This window comes from Strongyloides ratti (assembly GCF_001040885.1).
Source record: "Strongyloides ratti genome assembly S_ratti_ED321, chromosome : 2".
NCBI lineage: Eukaryota > Metazoa > Nematoda > Chromadorea > Rhabditida > Strongyloididae > Strongyloides > Strongyloides ratti.
In genome coordinates, this window is record NC_037308.1 from 8,119,381 (window position 1) to 8,138,006 (window position 18,626).

The window sequence follows — 18,626 nt, forward strand, 5'->3', positions numbered from 1 at the left end:
TTATACTTTCTGTATAATATTAATTTCTTTAAATAACTAAATATGGAATTTGGTGTTGGAACATTAGGAAATGGATTTTTAGATGATCATAAACATTTTATTTTACCATTATTTGAAACTGTACTAAGATTACCAGGTCCACTTTTACTTGAATTATGGTGGAGAAAAAAAAATATGAATTTTACACAAATTACAGAGGATGTTTTTAATAATGAATCATTACAATATTTAGATTCAACACGTATATTAGAATTTGTTCATTCTAGAAATTTAGATGATTCAGTTGCTGTTATGTTAAGCTATTCAAGTAATTAAACATTTTTAAATTTTGAAAATTTTTTTTTTTTTTTAGTTTTATTTATATGTGGAGTAATATTATTAATACCATTAAGAAAATTATTTACAATTTATACACATTTAAGTTCATTTATGTTATTTGCTTTTGGATATTATATGTCATCATGTTATATTGAGGGTGAACAAAATTCTGAAAATGATAGTTTAAGATTAGATTCATTTGTCAAACTGGAAAGACATGGTTCATATATAGCTGCACAAGTTGCATTAGCAGTTTTTCAATCATGTTTATTAAAATTAACATCAGATTTTGAAATACCAATATTACCAATTTATGTATTACCTATTTTTGGAAGAATGTGTGGTGTTCCTAAAGATTCACTTATTGTTTTACATAATATTTCATGTTGTATGAATTTTCTTATTATATGTGGTTTTATTTATTATATAGTACCATTATTAAATAGAGAAATAAAAAATGGTTTAAAAAAAGTTAGAACAATAATAATTGTTAGAGGTATAGGATATGGTGCTGTAATGATATTTAAACGTTTAAGATTAATACAATTATTAACTACATCATGGATAACAATGCTTATAACAAAAATGGTATATGAATATTATGGTAAAGAAAGATCTATTGATGATTTAGGATCAGCATTAATAGCAACAATTGCTGATTGTACATGTACACCAATATCACTTTTATCATTAGCTTTAACAGTATCACAAATATGTAAATTAATTGTTGTTGGTATACAATATGTTATATTTAATAATGAAAGAGGTATTGAAAGAGAGGGACATCAAGGATATACAGAAGCATTAACATTATTACTTCTTTGTGCACAAGCTGGTTTACTTGGAATGAAAACTGAACAAAAAACATTTATGTTAACATTAGTTTTATTTATAGTATTATCAGCATTATTTCAAAGTCTTTATAATCTCTTAGAACCACAAATGTTAGCATTAGCATCCTCAAGGAGTGCCACAAAATTTCGCCACATAAAAAGTTTAATCTTTTCATTTATTTTAGCAATATCACCTATAATTATGTCTTTCACATTAATGGATATTTTACCAATAGATTTATGGTGTGTAATAATTGTAGCAAATTGTACATTAACATCAATACGTACAATATCAACAATTATAATTTATTTATTAACAGTTATTGAAAATAAGGCAATGGAACCATGGGAATTATTAGATGATTTAATATTTTTTTGTAGAACGTTAACAAGATTTTTAGAATTATTTTTGGCAACATTTGTTGTATTACATGGTATATTTGCATCATTTTATGGATATTGGAGTACTATATCAATAACAATTATGACATTTCATACATATTTTAATGTTTATAAAAATACTCAAACAGGTATAGCTACAATAAAGGCAAGATTTACAGCTGTAAATAAAATTAAACAATTACCTAAAATTAGTGGTAAAAAATTAGAAGAATGTGAAGATTTATGTGCAATATGTTTTATGGAAATGAGACGTGAAGCAAGAATAACACCATGTAAACATGTATTTCATGGATATTGTTTAAAAAAATGGATGTTTGTAAAAACTGTTTGCCCTTTATGTTATAACTCTTTAAGTTCAAAAGAAGAAGCTGAAATGATTGAAGGTAATGGTAATGATGGTGAATTACAACGATTATTAGCTGGACAGAATCCTATTAATCAAAATAATATAAATATCAACAATTTAAATATGTCAAATAGTGAAAGATCATCTTCTATTTCATCTGATGATTCCTCTGAAGATTCAATGACTGACTCCAGTGAGACTGGTGTTAATTTAGATACAATGATGTTAAATAGTAATGTTGGTCAACGAATGTATTTTAATGCTACAGCTACAATGGATGATTGGGAAAGTGAGTGAATTAGCAAAATTAACTGGTAGTACAATATTGTATATTAATTATTTTCATATTTGGTCAATAACTTATTTTTAATAAAACATTTTTAATACTTTGAAGTATATTATCAATACATAATATACTAATTTTATTACAATTATTAAAAGAAAATTTCACTTTAACTTGTGTAAATTTTAAAAAATATAACAACTTCAAAATTTGAATTTTTATAGAAAAAAAAAAACAACTTTTTTTGTGATCAAACTAATGATTGGAGATAGTATATTTAAATGTATAAATCCAAATTTATGTGTATTAATTATGTGTAAAATATTTCTTAATAATTTGAATATTATTCCTCATTTAAATTTTTGTTTTCCTAAATCACTAATAAATACTTTTGTTATTTTGCCAATATAAAAATTTAATAAATTCTTACTTTTATCAATTTTTTAAAGAAATTTTAAAAATAATAATTTATTAAAAGTTTTATAGTTTTTTTTTATGATTACTCATTACAACGACGTCTTTTTTTTCTTTTTGAAATGCATATATCAGAACCACAAAGACAATCAAAACCATCAATAAAATATGTGTCATTATAATTTATACATATTTCCTCTCCAGGTTCTATGATTTTATCTGCAGCAAAAATCCCCAATTGAGGAATTTTTTCACCTTTATATATCAAATCATCTCTTAGAGAACAAGCAATTGCAATAGAATTGTTACTACAACTATGATTTATCATTCTTGCAAAATTTCCTTCTTTTTCTGCATCATATATATAAGTGATACCATTAGCTTGAACTTCATAACAATACCAACCTTTTTCCTTACTGTCATACTCATCTTCTAACCATAATTCTCCAACATATTCACATATATATTGAAATGGCATAATTCTATTTCTTGTTCTTAACCCCCATCCACGGTTTTTTGTAAGAAAAACTTCTAATTGTAGCTTTGAAGCTTTTTTTTTCATTCTATTCAATTTTATTACACAATTGGGATTTCCACATGATTGTAAAGATTGATATAATTTTCCATAATTTTTACAAAAACTTCTTGTTATACCTGAATAATCTTTATTCATATGATTTCTGTCACATGTACACTTTTTAAACTTCTTATCTATTTCAATTTCTTTATCAAGTGTTGCTTTTCCTTTATAGATAGATTTATCTATATTTATGAAATTCAAAGTAAATTCCTTTATTGACTCATTCACCGTAACATTTGGAGCTAGATATTTTTTCATGATATCAACAGATTGAATTTAGAAAAAATCTTTATCTAGCTTATATTAGCCAATATGAATAATAAGTAATATTTCTAAACTGTAAATTGAAAGTCATTAATGTAATTTTTTATTATTATAAAAAGACACACAATTTAGCAATAACAAAGAATATAAAATATCGATCAAAAAAATTGCATAAAATAAATGAAGTAAAAAAAAACAAAACATAAGTAATAAATGTTTGATTTTAATTATTTTGCTCTGAAACAGATGTACGGTTTTTTTTATTGTCACATAAAAATACTTATATTAAAAACATTGTATCCTGCGAAGAATATTTTCGAATATTTATACGTTAGAAAGGGCATAACTAGTAATTTTTGCAATTAAAATATCAAAATAGAATATTTCACCAATTTACAAATATTGCACATTGTTTCTTTTTTGACAAATGAAAATCTTTCTTTACAATTTTAAGATTTATGTATAATATTCTATTAACAAGAATTTTAAAATCTGTATGTAAATTTAAATATATTTATTTTACATATTTTTTGATTTCTTTTTAACAAGATCTTCTTTAATTTCATCTATTCCTTTACAAAGTGGCCTTTTTGATATTGGAATATATGCCTTTTTTTCGTTTCTACCAAACATAAATTCATCAAAACCATTATTTGATGGATCATTTACAAGTTGACCAGATAATTCACCAAATCCCTTAAGCATATCATTAATAATATTTGCCTTAGTTTGATATTCTAAAAATTCTTTTTGTAATTTTACTAAAGTATCCTTTTTGTTTTTTTCTTCCCAAATCCATTCAATATCTTCGTCACTATAATTGTTTTCATATAAACATAATGGAATTTCGGAAGCAAGATTATAAACAGGTCTCGAAGGAAATTTAGTAATATTTAACAAGTCTAATATTAATTCTGGATTTTCTCTTCCACGACCTATTTCCAATAATAATGAAACAATACACCTAATTTGATGCCACAAAAATCCACTTGCAGATATTTTTAATACATAACTATTAATTCCAATACATTCTGGCTCTAGAATTTCTGCTTCATATATTTTTCTAACATGTGTTAGACCACGTAATGCTTTACTTTTATCAATGTGACAAAAATTTCTAAAATCATGTTCACCTTTGAGAAATTGGCAAGCTTTTGACATTGAAGAAATTGACAAATTTATACATGGTAAGAAATAACGATAAACTCTTTTTAAACAATTATGTCTTGCACTAAAATCTTTTCTTACCGGACTCCATGCCATAATACGTATATCAGATGGTAAAAAACGATTTAACATCGTACAAAATGGCATTTCTTTATCTAGTGACTTTCCATTTATAGGTTTTGAACCATCTTTCCAATAAACATACTTTCCATTTTCATCACTTGAACGAACTGTAACTGCAATAACCTGTTGAAATGCCGATACCCCTTTATCTGTTCTTCCACATCTAGATATATCAGCCTCTTTTACATCATCTATTAATTTAGTTTTTTTCAGTGCCGTAACAATATGCTAACAATAATTTAATTTTCATTATATTCCCTTATAAAAACTCACTTGTTCAACTGTATTTTCAGTTGTCTCTTGTACAACTAATCCATCAAACTTCCATCCAAAATAATAAAATAAAAGAGCTATTTTTCTTCTTGGATATAAATTAGAATCAAAAAATCGTTCATTCTTTTCAGACATATTTCTAATTATTCTAAAAAAAGATACATATTTATACAATATTTCTAAAAAATTTTACTAAATATTTTATAACACATTAAAAACATAACTACAATATTTAAATCAAATGAATTTTGGTTCTTCAATAAATTCGTTTAAGGAACCAAACTTAAATTTTCATGTGGTAAATCGCCCACGTATTTGAAAAATAAAAAATAATTAAATTAACAAGTTGACCATATAGAGGTAATTTGCAAAAGCATTTTTTTGGAAATCATTTTGGTCATTATACTAAATTTATTCACAGAATTTTTGCTTCGAATATTGAATATATGAAAATCCTAATAGCAACAATAATAGTTTTAAAATATTTGTTTTTATTTAGCAAAAGTTGTGTGAAAATTGCAAAATTCTATTTCTAAAAGAACATTTTTGGAAGCATAGATAAAGGATGAATAAATTAAGAACCAAATAACAGTGCCAAAAACATCATAATGTAAACAAATTTCCTGTAAAACGTTTTAAAAATGTTCAGTGACCAAGAAGGTATATCAAAATCTTAATTAAACTAGTAAAAGATTTTAAAAAGCCGATTACAAAAAATTAATGTTAATACAAGTTTATTCAAACAATTCTTTTAAATTTACAATCACTTTTAAATACTTAGTAGAAAAAAAATTAATGACCAAATTTAACACAGGCATCTTCAGCCTCAGTAATTACAGAACGAAGATAATCTACATATTTCGTTAAGTCGAGAGGCTTCGCTTCAAAAGCACTCCACCTAGTAGTTTCAATCTCGTTGTAAATTTCAACCCTACTTTTAATGTTAAAATTATGAATGGAATTTAAAAGACTTCCAACAACCATGTTATGACCATCAATATCCCCATGCGTTTGTAAAATCTCACCAACCTCAGCGGCTGATTTTTTCAACAAATTCTCTGCTCCAGCATCAAACATTGTCAACCAATGACTTCCACTATGATCATAAATTTCAAAAGATACCAAAAAACAATATTTAAAGCTGCTTGTTGGATCACCACCACACTTTGAACAATAGAACTGTCCTTCCTGAGAGACAACTTTTTTTTTACAATCTTTTTGAGCACAAGCTGTGTAAACTAAACCTTCTTTAAATCTTGATATTCTACCAACCACATGGAAATATCCCGCATCCTTGTTCTTACTACTAGCAATAAGTGCAGCATGGATTGTTAAATTACGTGAAAAACCAGGAGCATTAGTGGTTGTTTGTGGTGCAGTGATTTGAATGGTTCCACGCTCTTCCAAATACCAATTGAGAAGACTTTGAATACCTTCATCATCATCGGACGGAATAATCTTCGACTTAAAACTAAACACTAATCCACAATTTCCATTAAACTCGTTAACTAAAACATTCTTTAAAATAACAGGTTTATGCAACATATCAGGTGTGAATTCATCACAATATTCACCCCAAATAGTTAATTGTACCAAAACAGCAGATCTATCCAAAAGATTAAGCGTCTTTCTTCGTCTCATTCCATTTTTAGTGGAAACATCAGCGGTTTCATCCATTGTATCTATTATGGCAATTACATCAATCCATTCACCAGTATGTGACTTTATTTTTGAAAGATGAACAAGATCAATCTTTTGAGAGGGTACGGGTAATTTATCTTCACATTTAGTTATTTCAACATCATTTCTCATTGATATTTCATACTCATGTCCTGTGGTATTAAATCGCTTATTTGATGTCTTAATAGCCTTATTGTTTCCTTTGATTATATATGATTCGGATAAATTAACTAGATCAAATAATTGAGTGGCTGCCTCCGCAAAACACGATACTTTTATCTCAGTTCCTTCCTTGTCTGCAATGGAGAAATTAAATACTTTACTAGGTCCTTTTGGTGTGTTGATTTCACGTAAAGTTGATTTATCCGTAATAACACCACAAATCTTCCATTGCATTAAATAAGGACTAATAGATAGTATTGGTACAATAGAAGAATCATTAGATGAACATTCGCTTTTTACAGGTTTAGTATTTTTACTAACTCCATATGATGGAACATGAGAATTAGACTCTTTTAACGGCGCCTGAGTCATATTTGGAATTTTGAATCCTGCATGTTCTTCAGCATTCCCTGAATGAGGCACAGGAGTCCCAATTATTGGAGATTCTTTTGAAATTAATTCAAAGTCCCTTATTGTTAAATGCATTCTTCTTAAACCATCTTTCATGGTTGCATTTGAGCAATAATCAAGTAGTCTAATTATAGATTGAGATTTATCCATCCCAAATGTCTTAAATTTTTCAAGACCCTCATCTCTTACAAGAACAGTTGCATAAGAAAATGAACCATCATTGAGACGAAGGCGAATACTGGATCCATCGTTCGTAAAACGACTGTTCTAGAAAAAAAAAAGATAAAATTGTTGAAAAAAAAACTAACCATTATTTGAAGTACTGGCTTGACACCATCTATACGTTCCTCAGCAAGTAATTGGAAAAAACCTTGACTTAACTCAAATTCTTGTTTACCAACAGTGGTCATGACTTACACTAAAAATAATTTTTAATAAGAGGAACTCTGAAAATACTTAAAAATACACTAACTGAGAATTATAAAACGAGACATCGGGTAATATACAACTAACGTTTTCAAATTAACAAAAAAAATATCCTAAATGTAGTAACAAATATAATAACAATGAAAAAAAGCATTTAAAAAAAAAATCTATAAACCGAAATAAGACGCCATGCAATGTACTTAGATGAATAAAACAAAAAAAGACATAATCTCAAAGCGCCAAAATCAAATTCTCTTAGAACGAAATTATTATAAAGAAAGAAAAAATGAATAAAACATCAATTTCCAAGCACGAGGTAGAAATAATAAAATAAAATAATTACACTTCCAATGAGCCGTGGAAATTTAGTTTTTATTGATATCCGTTCAAAGATAAGATTTTTTTTAAAATAATTAAAAAGATTATGGAAAATTCCTATTCTTTCTACACTCTTGACATAAATTCAATTAAGGTGATGTTTTGAGATTGACTAAATACTAATGATATTCTAAGTATAATTGGGAGGAAATTCTAATTACTACGAATAATTACTAATAATCAGAATAAGTATGTTTTTCATTCAAAAAAACTATCATTAATATGATAATTTCATTGAAATGACATATTATACATTAAAGTTTTTTTTACTCATAATTTTGAGTTGCTACTACAAAAGTTACTGTTATTTGGAGGAGTGCAGTCAAAGGATAGGTACATTCCAGTTGCTTTTAATAGTAAAATAGTGGTTATGATAATGTTCTTATTTATCTTTCCCAAAAAAGTATTAGTTAGAAATTTCAATAAAGCAATCTAGAAAAGATATTTATACAATGCCAAAAAAGTTAAATTATATCAAAAATTTTATCGCTATTTTTTATATCTATGGCATAATCTTATATTTTTTACTATGGAAGCTTTATTCCAACACTGTTTGTACTTTTTTTTAAACATGAAACTTGGTGTGATAAAATCTTCAATGCATACATATGAGACATGTGAAAAATTGTTTAACTTTTAAACTTTTGCAAAATTTTTTAAGACAAAAAAGTGCAATCAATTTAAAAAAAAATTACGTTTTCATAAATATTGTAGCAAAAAGGTGATTTTAATTGATTTTAATTTGAAATTAAGGTTAAAGGTAAAAAAACGTATTTGTTGTTGGTTTCTTTTTGTAAAATTATTTTTAAATATACAATGTAATTTTTAAAAATCTACAACATTTTTGAAAATGACTTTATATATAAGATCAAAAACCATCTCTGAGCATAATGTTTATCTTCATTAAAAATATATTATCATTTCTAAAACTTTATTCTTTCTTATATAATCTGGTTGGCAACAGGAAATTGGTACCTTTAATTAATAATAATTTTTTGAAAATTTTTTTCATAATTAAATACTTCTTAATATATATCAATAAAATTGAGACGACCAAAGTCGTGGTTGTTTTAACTAGTATATTAATTGAAAAAATACATACCTCAGAAAGGTCAAAATTTTGGTAATCTCTTATTTTAGAAATAAAAGTACACATATATAAAAAATTGTTTTATTAATGTTAGATATAAATTATATTTCAAAACAAATGTTTTTATTTGGCCGACTAAATTTAATAAAATTCTTTTATAAAATATGTCCTATAAAGTATAAGCTTGAAAGATTAATGTTATTTTTCTTTGGTTTTTGTTGTCAATTCTATTTTAGATTGTAAAAAATTTGTTTATAATAAATTTATTATTTTTTAAATGTCATTAAATTGATAATGTGTTGTCTTAATTTTCTTAACTATACAATTATCTAACAAAAATAGTTAACCTATAAAATTTACAAAAAAAAATTTTTTTGGCTGTTGTTAATATCAATATGTTAAGAATATATCAATATTATTTGAAAGTGTTGTGAAGAATTTTTATTTTTTAAAAAAAATTGATATTTTTGTGGTTTATTTATCTATTTCCTCAAAAGCACTTTTTATATGTATTTGAAATGAATTGAAAACAACATAATGTTACTTCAAATTTATTTTATATGTAACAATATATATACATTTATGTGGTAGTGTCACATAAATATACTTTGATGTTTGGTGCAAAAAAGAATAAATATCAAATAAACGTTATTTATTTTGAAATTTTTTTTTCTAATATAGCTTTGCTTAATGGCATCTATATTAACTATAAATTTAAATAATTTTCATTATTGTATTTTCATCTAATGCTCATAATTTGGTCCATTGTAATGATTTTTAAAAAAGTCTATTGGTGGAACGAAGACAATGTCATTTGACTCTGAATTTTTTTTGTTCGATAAACCAAATGGTAAATTTTTTTTTTCATCCTTTTTTTGTTTAATAATCTTATTATTTTTAGGTACAGGTAAATTTTTTAGTTTTATAGAACTTGTATTAAAGTTTGAAGGTAGTTGATAGTTTTCACGAGCTGTTGAATCTCTTATTGAAAAATGATTATTTGATGGGTTAATTTCAGTTGTAATATAGTTACCTTGTCCTGGTGGAGTTACAATATTCTTTTGTGAAACATATTTAGTGAAATTTCCATGTCTATTATTTTTTTTTTCAATGAGAACATTTTTTATTTCTTTTGGTTTGATTTGCATTTTTTTAAAACCATAGGAATTTCTACTTGTATTTGAATCAACAGAAGTAGATCTTTGACTTGAATCATTTCTTATATATTTTCTAACATCTTCTGTATGATCATTAATTTTATTATGAGATTCTTTAATTTTTTCAAAATAATTTGGTATTTTATTAAAGTCTTCAATATCACAAATGTCGTAAACCTTTTTACCCACAACAATTTTAGCATCTTCATAATCTGTAATATCAGGTAACTTATTAAGATCATTTATTTCTTTGCTACTAAAATTTTTTTTTCCCAAAACAATATTATTTTTTTTTCTTTTCAAAATTTCTGGAAGTTTTCGAATTTCTTCAAGATTCTTATAGTCATAAACATGTTTCCCAACGATTAATTTTGTATTTAAAACTCCGTTATTGACATTTATATCTGGTAAATCACTGATAGTTTTTTTTTCACAAATTGGTACATTCTTTTTTTCTTTAACAAGAAAATTAATATCATTTTGGATGTTTGTTACATCATCCAACAATTTTTGAAACAATTTGTTACATACTACAGAATTATTTGATATTGTACTATTGAATTTTAACTTTTCATTTTCATTGGAAATTGATGTATTATCTTTTTTTCCAATGATACATTTATTGATATAATTATAAAAGTCTTCTTCTTGAGTATGACATTCTAACTTAACTAAAACTCTATAAACATCTAGTATTTTAACGTCTGCAATTTTAAGTGTTCCTGTATGTAACAATGTTAAAGCAGCTTCAACTGCTTCACTTTTACAATCACTTAAATCTATAGTAAATCCACTGTTATTCATTTTATTTGACCACTAAAAAAATTAATCAAAATTGTAAACTAAATAAACTTACTGATTTAATAAGTTTACTATTTCCTATTCCGACATTGTAATTAAGATTGTATTTTTTCCCCTGACATTCAATAATAATATCATTACTTTTGACAGTTTCTTGTTTTTTTTTAACAGAAGTTGTTAGATAATTTCTAAATTCATCACAATGAGCAGAACTAACAATGTGAATTTTTCCTTGATTGTCTGATCTAATATTAATTATATTATTCGACATGTTTTAAATTAAAAAATGCAACATTTTAACAAAAAAAATTATCTTTTATTTATTTGACAAAAAGGTAAATTTGAATTTTTTAAATATTTAGAAAACAAATCATTATATATTTTATTTCAGGTTATTTAGAAAAATTATAATTTGATTTTATAAATAACAAATAGATATAATTTAAAATAAAATTTGATTATTCATATATATAATAAGTCTTTGAAAAAAAAAACACATTTTAGTTATCATGTTTAAGCAATTGCATACTTTCCAAAAATTTAATCTATACTTCTAAATAATTTCTTTTTTTTATGTTGTAAAAATAAAACATAATATTTAAAGCATGGTAATATAAATAAAAATAAGAACTATAAAGCGTAAAATTTAGTTAATACATAATGTGTATTTTTAAAAAAGTTAAAGTATTGGCTGACAAACAAAATGTGATAACAATTGAAAACATTTTTATTTAAAACAATTAGTTATAAAATGATAATAACTTTAGTAGAATTTTTAATAATATCTGATAATTTTATACATATTATAATTATTCTAAATTATCTGTTTATATAAATACTCGTATTAAAATATTTTTATCTATAGAAGTAACTCTAAACATTGAAAACGTGATGATATATATTTATATATTATAAAGTATTTTGTGCAAGAAAATCTAATGATTATCAAAAGAACATATGATTGACTTTATACATTATAGAAGGTTATTTTATTTTCATTATATAGTAGTTATATTTCTATTATTAAAAAACAATATATATATGCATCGTTTTTTTTTTTTAAATGTTGTGATTTTATTATTTTGTTATTTAATATATATCGTTTAATTTTATTTTATTTTTTTTTTTTATTTTAACTTTATTTACTAATGTTTATTAGCATATAATATATATATTTTTAGGTTATTCTAAATTGACTATTGTAGAAATGTTGATTTATGAATTATTAAAACAAATTTTTATATCACGTAACAATAACAAAGTTAATGATTTAACGTTAGCTCAATTAGAATTATTTTTAAAACAAGGAAATCCTATATACATTCATACAATACTTAGAGAAAACGACACAAATGTGATATCAATCGAAGTTTTTTCAATACATTTAATGTCACTGAAAGAAAACATACAAACGTTGCCCAACATCTTTCTTAAAAATGCTTTAAACTCTTATTTATATTTTTCACAATTTAATGCATGGTTGCTATCAAAAAGTATTCCAGCTAACATAGTTTATAATAGTAGAATTTCATTACAAAAAACATTATCTGAAGATATTAAAGATTGTACAATTGGAAAAAAGTATTTTCCTTTGACTGTTGTTGATGGTGATGTTATTAAAATATCTGTTAAATATTTGAAAGGAAATTTTCCTACTGAATTTAAAAGCAGTTACCCAATTCCAGAAGAGATATATTTTAATTCTTTAGGTCCTGAAAAATCTATTGCACTTTTTGGTAATAATTATGGATATTTTCATGACAATATATTAATAATTGAAAAAGAATTACTTTTAGAAGAATTTAATAAAAGAGGAATATATCCTAATAAAATACCAATATTTACACATTTACTTATATATTTTAATAACTCTGTCAAACACGGAAAGGTAAGTTTATTCAACTTTCTTTTTTTTTAACAACATTAATACATTTTTAAAGATAATACAAATGTTATTATTTCAACAAAAAAAGAATAATAATGTCGTTGAATTCAGAAAATGTAATGATAAAAACATAATAAAAAAATACAAAACACATATACTTAATATAGATTTAACAACAAAACATAAATATATTTAATGTATATTGTGTATATATCTATTTTTGTATTTGAAGTAAAAAATAATTTGTTCATTTTTACGGGTCTAACAAAAGATGATTAATAATTTTTTTGTTATAATATTTTTTTTTTTGTTAAATATTTAACTATACATTGATCATTAGTTAGATTATTTTAACAAAATTCTAAAGTATCCCTTGCGGCATAATACTCTTTATCTAAAATTAAAAGTTCTTTTCTTAATGTTGCCAATTCACAAGATAAGGATAATACTTGTTCAATTGATTTTCTTGCATTTTTGACATAAATATTTTCTAACATACCAAATGGTCTGAATAAATTTTTCTTTGGTGTAATATCTTTATTATTTTTGCTAGTTTCTTTTTCACACAAAATATTAACATTTTCTAGTGAAAAAACCTCATCATTACTTATTAAACAATACAAAACAGGTTCTAATTCTAAATCACCAATGTTTTTCTGGTTCTCTAGGGCGTAATTGTATCCCGATGTTACACGAATTTTTGCAAGATTAAATCTGTAGTTATCCAGTAATGTTTCAACATTTTTCATTAATCGAAGATAGTCATCTCTTTTTTGAAATCTCTCCCATGTTAATTTATTAAATTTTTCTATATTCATAGCCTTAAAAATTGGATACAATTAATAAAATTATAGGAAAAAAATATTTAATTGGATATTATTTACCAAAAACGAAAAATACATTACTAATTATGTAAAATAAAATAAATAAATACATAATAATTATATTTAAAACATATTTCGAACATTTTTAACAGTAGTGTATGGATTTGTAATTGCAGCTACGAGACCATTTCTACTATAAATATCTTCGTCCTTATCAACAGTATAATCAATAGGTTGTCCATCGAATTTAACTATATCACCACCAACAGACTTCAATAATGCATGACCTGCACATGTATCCCATTTCTTTATAGTTGTAGAATGAATATAATACATAGCAGTTCCATTTAGAAGACGTAAAACTTTATATCCAGCACCACCAGCTCCTTCTACTTCATATTCACTACCTAAAGATTTTACAACTACATCTTTAACATCTCCTGCATGACTTCTTGAAACAACAACCTTTTTGGGAGCATTTGACCATTCTTCTTTTGAAATTTCACCTTTATATACTTTAGTAGCAGCCCATCTATTATTACCAAAACCATAACCAATGATCGTTTCATTATAAAATGGTCTATAGATTGCACCAAAAATTGGTTCCCCCTTATATGTTACACATCCCATTGTCGTGACATACTGTGTCAGGCCTTCAGTATACTCCTGAGTAGCATCTAATGGATCAATCCAAATATTAAGCTTAGAAACTTCAAATGAATCTTCTGGTAATTGTGAAATAACATCTTTCATCTCTGCCCAAAATGGTCTTCTAAACTCTTCATACTTATCAAGATTAAAATTTTTTCCAGCTGGTTCTTTTTCTTCTGAAATGACACGGATATTTGGAAGTCGACTTAATACCTTTATCATTATAGCATTTGAATTAACATCAGCATCAGTAAAAAGTTCCTGAATTCCAACATCTAACTTTCCTTTTGATTTTATATTTAATTCTAAACTTTTTTCATTGTATAAATCATAGACAACTTTGCCACCTAATTGTGTAGCTAAGACAACATAACTTAAATTAAAAAAAAATATATTATTATTATATATTAAAAAAATATATATGTTATATTATAAATACATACCTTGCTACATCTTTTATGTATACTCTATAATCCATAAAGTCTGGTCCTTCTTTAAAAAAGACTAGATATCCAAGATATCCAAAAGAAAAAATTACAAATGCAGAAAAAATTCGCTTTAAATTAGGACTAAGATTAACCATTTTAGTAAATTATAAAAAGAATAATGGTTTCTTTTAAACATCAAAATTATATAATTTAAATTTCAGACGACATATGATTATCAAAAAGATAATCCAAATTTTAGGAAAGCCTTTTATAGGGCAAATTAAATTGTCAATTGTTTTACAATTCCATAAGAGATCGATAAAAGTAGTGTCGTATATATAATATATATATGTATACAGTTGGCTTTATTTTTAGCAAATTTTATAATTTATACAAATATCTGATGAATTAATAAAAAGTAATATGAATATTAAAGTGTATTAAATAACATTGAGAAAAATTAAGTTATCACCATTCCAACATTTAGAAAAATCACTTTAGGATAAATTAAATTTTTTAATAAATTATTTTTTTACAAATTTATATTGTTATTTTCTTTTTTATTAAAATCATACTTATATATTTTGATTTAATTATTTTTTTCAATTAAATAACAAATTTTTTTTATTAAATGTTCATAAAAATAACTTCATTAATTTTACTATTTTATATTTCGAAAATTTTTTTTAATATTATCTATCTCAATGTTTTATTATTTCTTTTACGGAATTAATTTTTTTTTTTTTAAAATAAAAATTTTAGATTTATTACTGGCAATAATGAAGTTTATGTCTGGTAATGATGTTCGTAGAACATTTATTGAATTTTTTAAAGAAAAAGAACATATTTATGTTCATTCTTCATCTGTCATTCCACACGATGATCCAACACTTCTTTTTGCCAATGCTGGTATGAATCAATTTAAACCAATTTTTCAGGGAGTTGTTGATCCAAATAGTGATATGGGAAAATGGAAAAGAGCTGTTAATACACAAAAATGTATTAGAGCTGGTGGAAAACATAATGATTTAGATGATGTTGGAAAAGATGTTTATCATCATACTTTTTTTGAAATGTTAGGAAATTGGTCATTTGGTGATTATTTTAAAAAAGAAGTATGTGAATGGGCTTGGGAGTTATTGACAAAAGTTTATGAAATTCCTCCAGAACGCCTTTATGTCAGTTATTTTGGTGGAAATGAAGAATATGGGTTAGAACCAGACAATGAATGTAAAAACATTTGGTTAAATATTGGTGTTCCTGAAAATAGAATTATTCCATTTGGAATGAAAGATAATTTCTGGGAAATGGGTGAAGTTGGCCCATGTGGTCCATGTTCAGAGATTCATTATGATCGTATTGGTGGAAGAGATGCCTCATCATTAGTTAATGCTGATGATCCAATGGTTGTAGAAATTTGGAACTTAGTTTTTATGCAATATAATAGAGAAGAAGGTGGTTCTTTAAAACCACTTCCAAATAAACACATTGATTGTGGTTTAGGATTAGAAAGATTAATTGCCGTTATGCAAGATAAAGTTTCTAATTATGATACAGATGTTTTTCAACCAATATTTAAGGCTATTGAAGAAGGAACAGGTGCACGAAAATATACTGGTTTGGTAGGAGATGATGATAAAGATTGTGTTGATATGGCATATCGTGTTGTTGCTGATCACATTAGAACATTAGTTATTGCTATTGCTGATGGTGGTGTTCCAGATAATGTTGGTCGTGGTTATGTTTTAAGAAGAGTTTTAAGAAGAGCTGTCAGATACGCAACTGAAAAATTAGGAGCCAAACCAGGATTCTTTAGTTCACTTGTTGATGTTGTCATTACATTGTTAGGTGAAACATTCCCTGAATTAAATAAAGATGTAGAGACAATCAAAGATATAATAAATGATGAAGAAATTCAATTTTTAAAAACATTAAACAGAGGTCGTGTACTTTTCCAAAAAGCAGTCAAAGCTCTTCCAGAAGGTGAAAAATGTTTCCCTGGTGATATTGCTTGGAGACTTTATGATACATATGGTTTTCCAATTGATTTGACTCAACTTATGGCTGAAGAATGTAAACTTCAAATTAATATGGATCAATATAATGATAGTAAGAAGAAGGCCATTGAAATGTCTGCCGGTGGTGTTGGAAAATTCAAAGAATCTTTAGATATAAATGTTCATGCAATTGCAGAACTTCAATCAAAAGGTATCCTTCCAACAGATGACTCTCCAAAATATTTGTATACTGATAATGGATGTTTTGGTTTAGATGGTAAATATAATTTTGAAAAATGCACAGGAAAAATTGTTGGAATACGTAAAAATGGTGAATTTGTTGATAGTCTTACTTCTGGTGAGGAAGGAGTTTTAATTCTTGATCGTACCTGGTTTTATGCTGAACAGGGTGGTCAAATATATGACACGGGTGTTTTTGTTAAAGTAGGTGACAAAGATACTGAATTCAGTGTTAAAAATTGCCAAGTTCGTGGAGGGTATATTATATTTGTTGGTGAAGCAGAAGGAAATTTAAAAATAGGTGATGAATTGGAACAAAATGTTGATGAAGATAGAAGATCTTTGATAATGAAAAATCATACAGGAACTCATGTTTTAAATTATGCTATTAATCGTGTAATACCAGGTATTGATCAAAAAGGATCACTCGTTGCTCCAGACAGATTACGTTTTGATTTTACTGCTAAGGGAGCTTTAACTACAAAACAAATTAAAGAAATTGAAGATATTGCACAATCATTAATTAATACTAAGAAACCTGTTTATGCTAAACAAGCACCATTAGCTGAGGCTAAAAAAGTTAAAGGATTAAGAGCTGTTTTTGATGAAAATTATCCAGATCCTGTTCGTGTTGTCTCAGTCGGAACTCCAATTGAAACATTACTAGCCAATCCTGATAGTGATATTGGACTTAACACAACTGTAGAATTTTGTGGAGGAACACATCTTAAAAATGTATCTCATATTGGATCACTTGTTATTACTACAGAAGAAGCAATTGCTAAAGGAATAAGGCGTATAGTAGCATTAACTGGACCAGAAGCAGAAAAAGCAATTCATCGTGGTGAAAGAATAGAAAAACGAGTAAATGAATTGAAAGTACTTGTTGAAAAAGATGAAAATATTGTTAATGACAAAAAGAAATTTAAAGAATTGACAACAAGTACTAATGAATTACTTTTAGAAATTAATGGTATGATTTTACCTTATTGTAAAAAAGAATCAGTCAGAGAGACAACCAAAAATATTCAAAAACTTCTTGATAAATACAATAAAAATGCACAAAATGCTGCAGCAGAAAAAATTGTTGCTGAAGCTAAAAAATTAGTTGAAACAATTGATGATAGTACAAAATACTTAGTTCATGTATTTCCAGAAGGTGCTAATGGAAAAATTTTAGATAGTGCACTTAAACAAATTAAAAAACCATCAGCTGTTATGGCTTTTTCTGTTAACAATGAAATTGGAAAAATTCAAGTTATATGTAAAGTTGAAAAAAATCTTGTTGAAAAAGGATTTAAAGCTCAAAATTGGATAAACAAAGTATGTGAAGTAATTGATGGTAAAGGAGGTGGTAAAGATACTCAGGCTCAGGCAACTGGAAATTGTTTAGAAAAGTTGAATGAGGCTGTAAGTGTTGCAAAGGAATTTGCTTCTATATCATTAAATTAAATTTTTTCAATCAATCATATATGTATAACTTAAAGTTTTTT

The 18,626-nt window shown here is 25.4% G+C and overlaps 8 protein-coding genes across 8 annotated transcripts; 3 read left to right on the plus strand and 5 right to left on the minus strand.

Moving 5' to 3' along the window:
- Positions 1–42: 42 nt before the first annotated feature.
- SRAE_2000259200 (RING finger protein 145) lies at positions 43–2,196 on the plus strand (the record flags this gene model as incomplete). Its single annotated transcript, XM_024653678.1, has 2 exons — positions 43–307; positions 353–2,196. The coding sequence occupies 2 exons, from the start codon at positions 43–45 to the stop codon at positions 2,194–2,196; spliced, it is 2,109 nt and encodes a 702-aa protein (XP_024507131.1).
- A 485-nt stretch (positions 2,197–2,681) lies between these two features.
- SRAE_2000259300 (G9a) lies at positions 2,682–3,434 on the minus strand (the record flags this gene model as incomplete). The annotated part of the gene is made up of 1 exon (XM_024653679.1): positions 2,682–3,434. One exon carries the CDS (start codon positions 3,432–3,434, stop codon positions 2,682–2,684), a length of 753 nt encoding a protein of 250 aa, XP_024507132.1.
- A 525-nt stretch (positions 3,435–3,959) lies between these two features.
- On the minus strand, positions 3,960–5,138 carry SRAE_2000259400 (tRNA pseudouridine(38/39) synthase; the record flags this gene model as incomplete). Its single annotated transcript, XM_024653680.1, has 2 exons — positions 3,960–4,958; positions 5,004–5,138. 2 exons carry the CDS (start codon positions 5,136–5,138, stop codon positions 3,960–3,962), a joined length of 1,134 nt encoding a protein of 377 aa, XP_024507133.1.
- A 657-nt stretch (positions 5,139–5,795) lies between these two features.
- SRAE_2000259500 (Replication protein A 70 kDa DNA-binding subunit) lies at positions 5,796–7,666 on the minus strand (the record flags this gene model as incomplete). Its single annotated transcript, XM_024653681.1, has 2 exons — positions 5,796–7,523; positions 7,565–7,666. The coding sequence occupies 2 exons, from the start codon at positions 7,664–7,666 to the stop codon at positions 5,796–5,798; spliced, it is 1,830 nt and encodes a 609-aa protein (XP_024507134.1).
- Positions 7,667–9,893: 2,227 nt separating this feature from the next.
- On the minus strand, positions 9,894–11,379 carry SRAE_2000259600 (BTB/POZ fold domain-containing protein; the record flags this gene model as incomplete). Its single annotated transcript, XM_024653682.1, has 2 exons — positions 9,894–11,123; positions 11,164–11,379. 2 exons carry the CDS (start codon positions 11,377–11,379, stop codon positions 9,894–9,896), a joined length of 1,446 nt encoding a protein of 481 aa, XP_024507135.1.
- A 936-nt stretch (positions 11,380–12,315) lies between these two features.
- On the plus strand, positions 12,316–13,189 carry SRAE_2000259700 (Hypothetical protein; the record flags this gene model as incomplete). Its single annotated transcript, XM_024653683.1, has 3 exons — positions 12,316–12,844; positions 12,905–12,996; positions 13,049–13,189. The coding sequence occupies 3 exons, from the start codon at positions 12,316–12,318 to the stop codon at positions 13,187–13,189; spliced, it is 762 nt and encodes a 253-aa protein (XP_024507136.1).
- A 154-nt stretch (positions 13,190–13,343) lies between these two features.
- On the minus strand, positions 13,344–15,051 carry SRAE_2000259800 (Inositol monophosphatase 3; the record flags this gene model as incomplete). The annotated part of the gene is made up of 3 exons (XM_024653685.1): positions 13,344–13,814; positions 13,959–14,841; positions 14,912–15,051. 3 exons carry the CDS (start codon positions 15,049–15,051, stop codon positions 13,344–13,346), a joined length of 1,494 nt encoding a protein of 497 aa, XP_024507137.1.
- Positions 15,052–15,684: 633 nt separating this feature from the next.
- On the plus strand, positions 15,685–18,585 carry SRAE_2000259900 (Alanine--tRNA ligase, mitochondrial; the record flags this gene model as incomplete). Its single annotated transcript, XM_024653686.1, has 1 exon — positions 15,685–18,585. One exon carries the CDS (start codon positions 15,685–15,687, stop codon positions 18,583–18,585), a length of 2,901 nt encoding a protein of 966 aa, XP_024507138.1.
- Between the last annotated feature and the right edge of the window lie 41 nt (positions 18,586–18,626).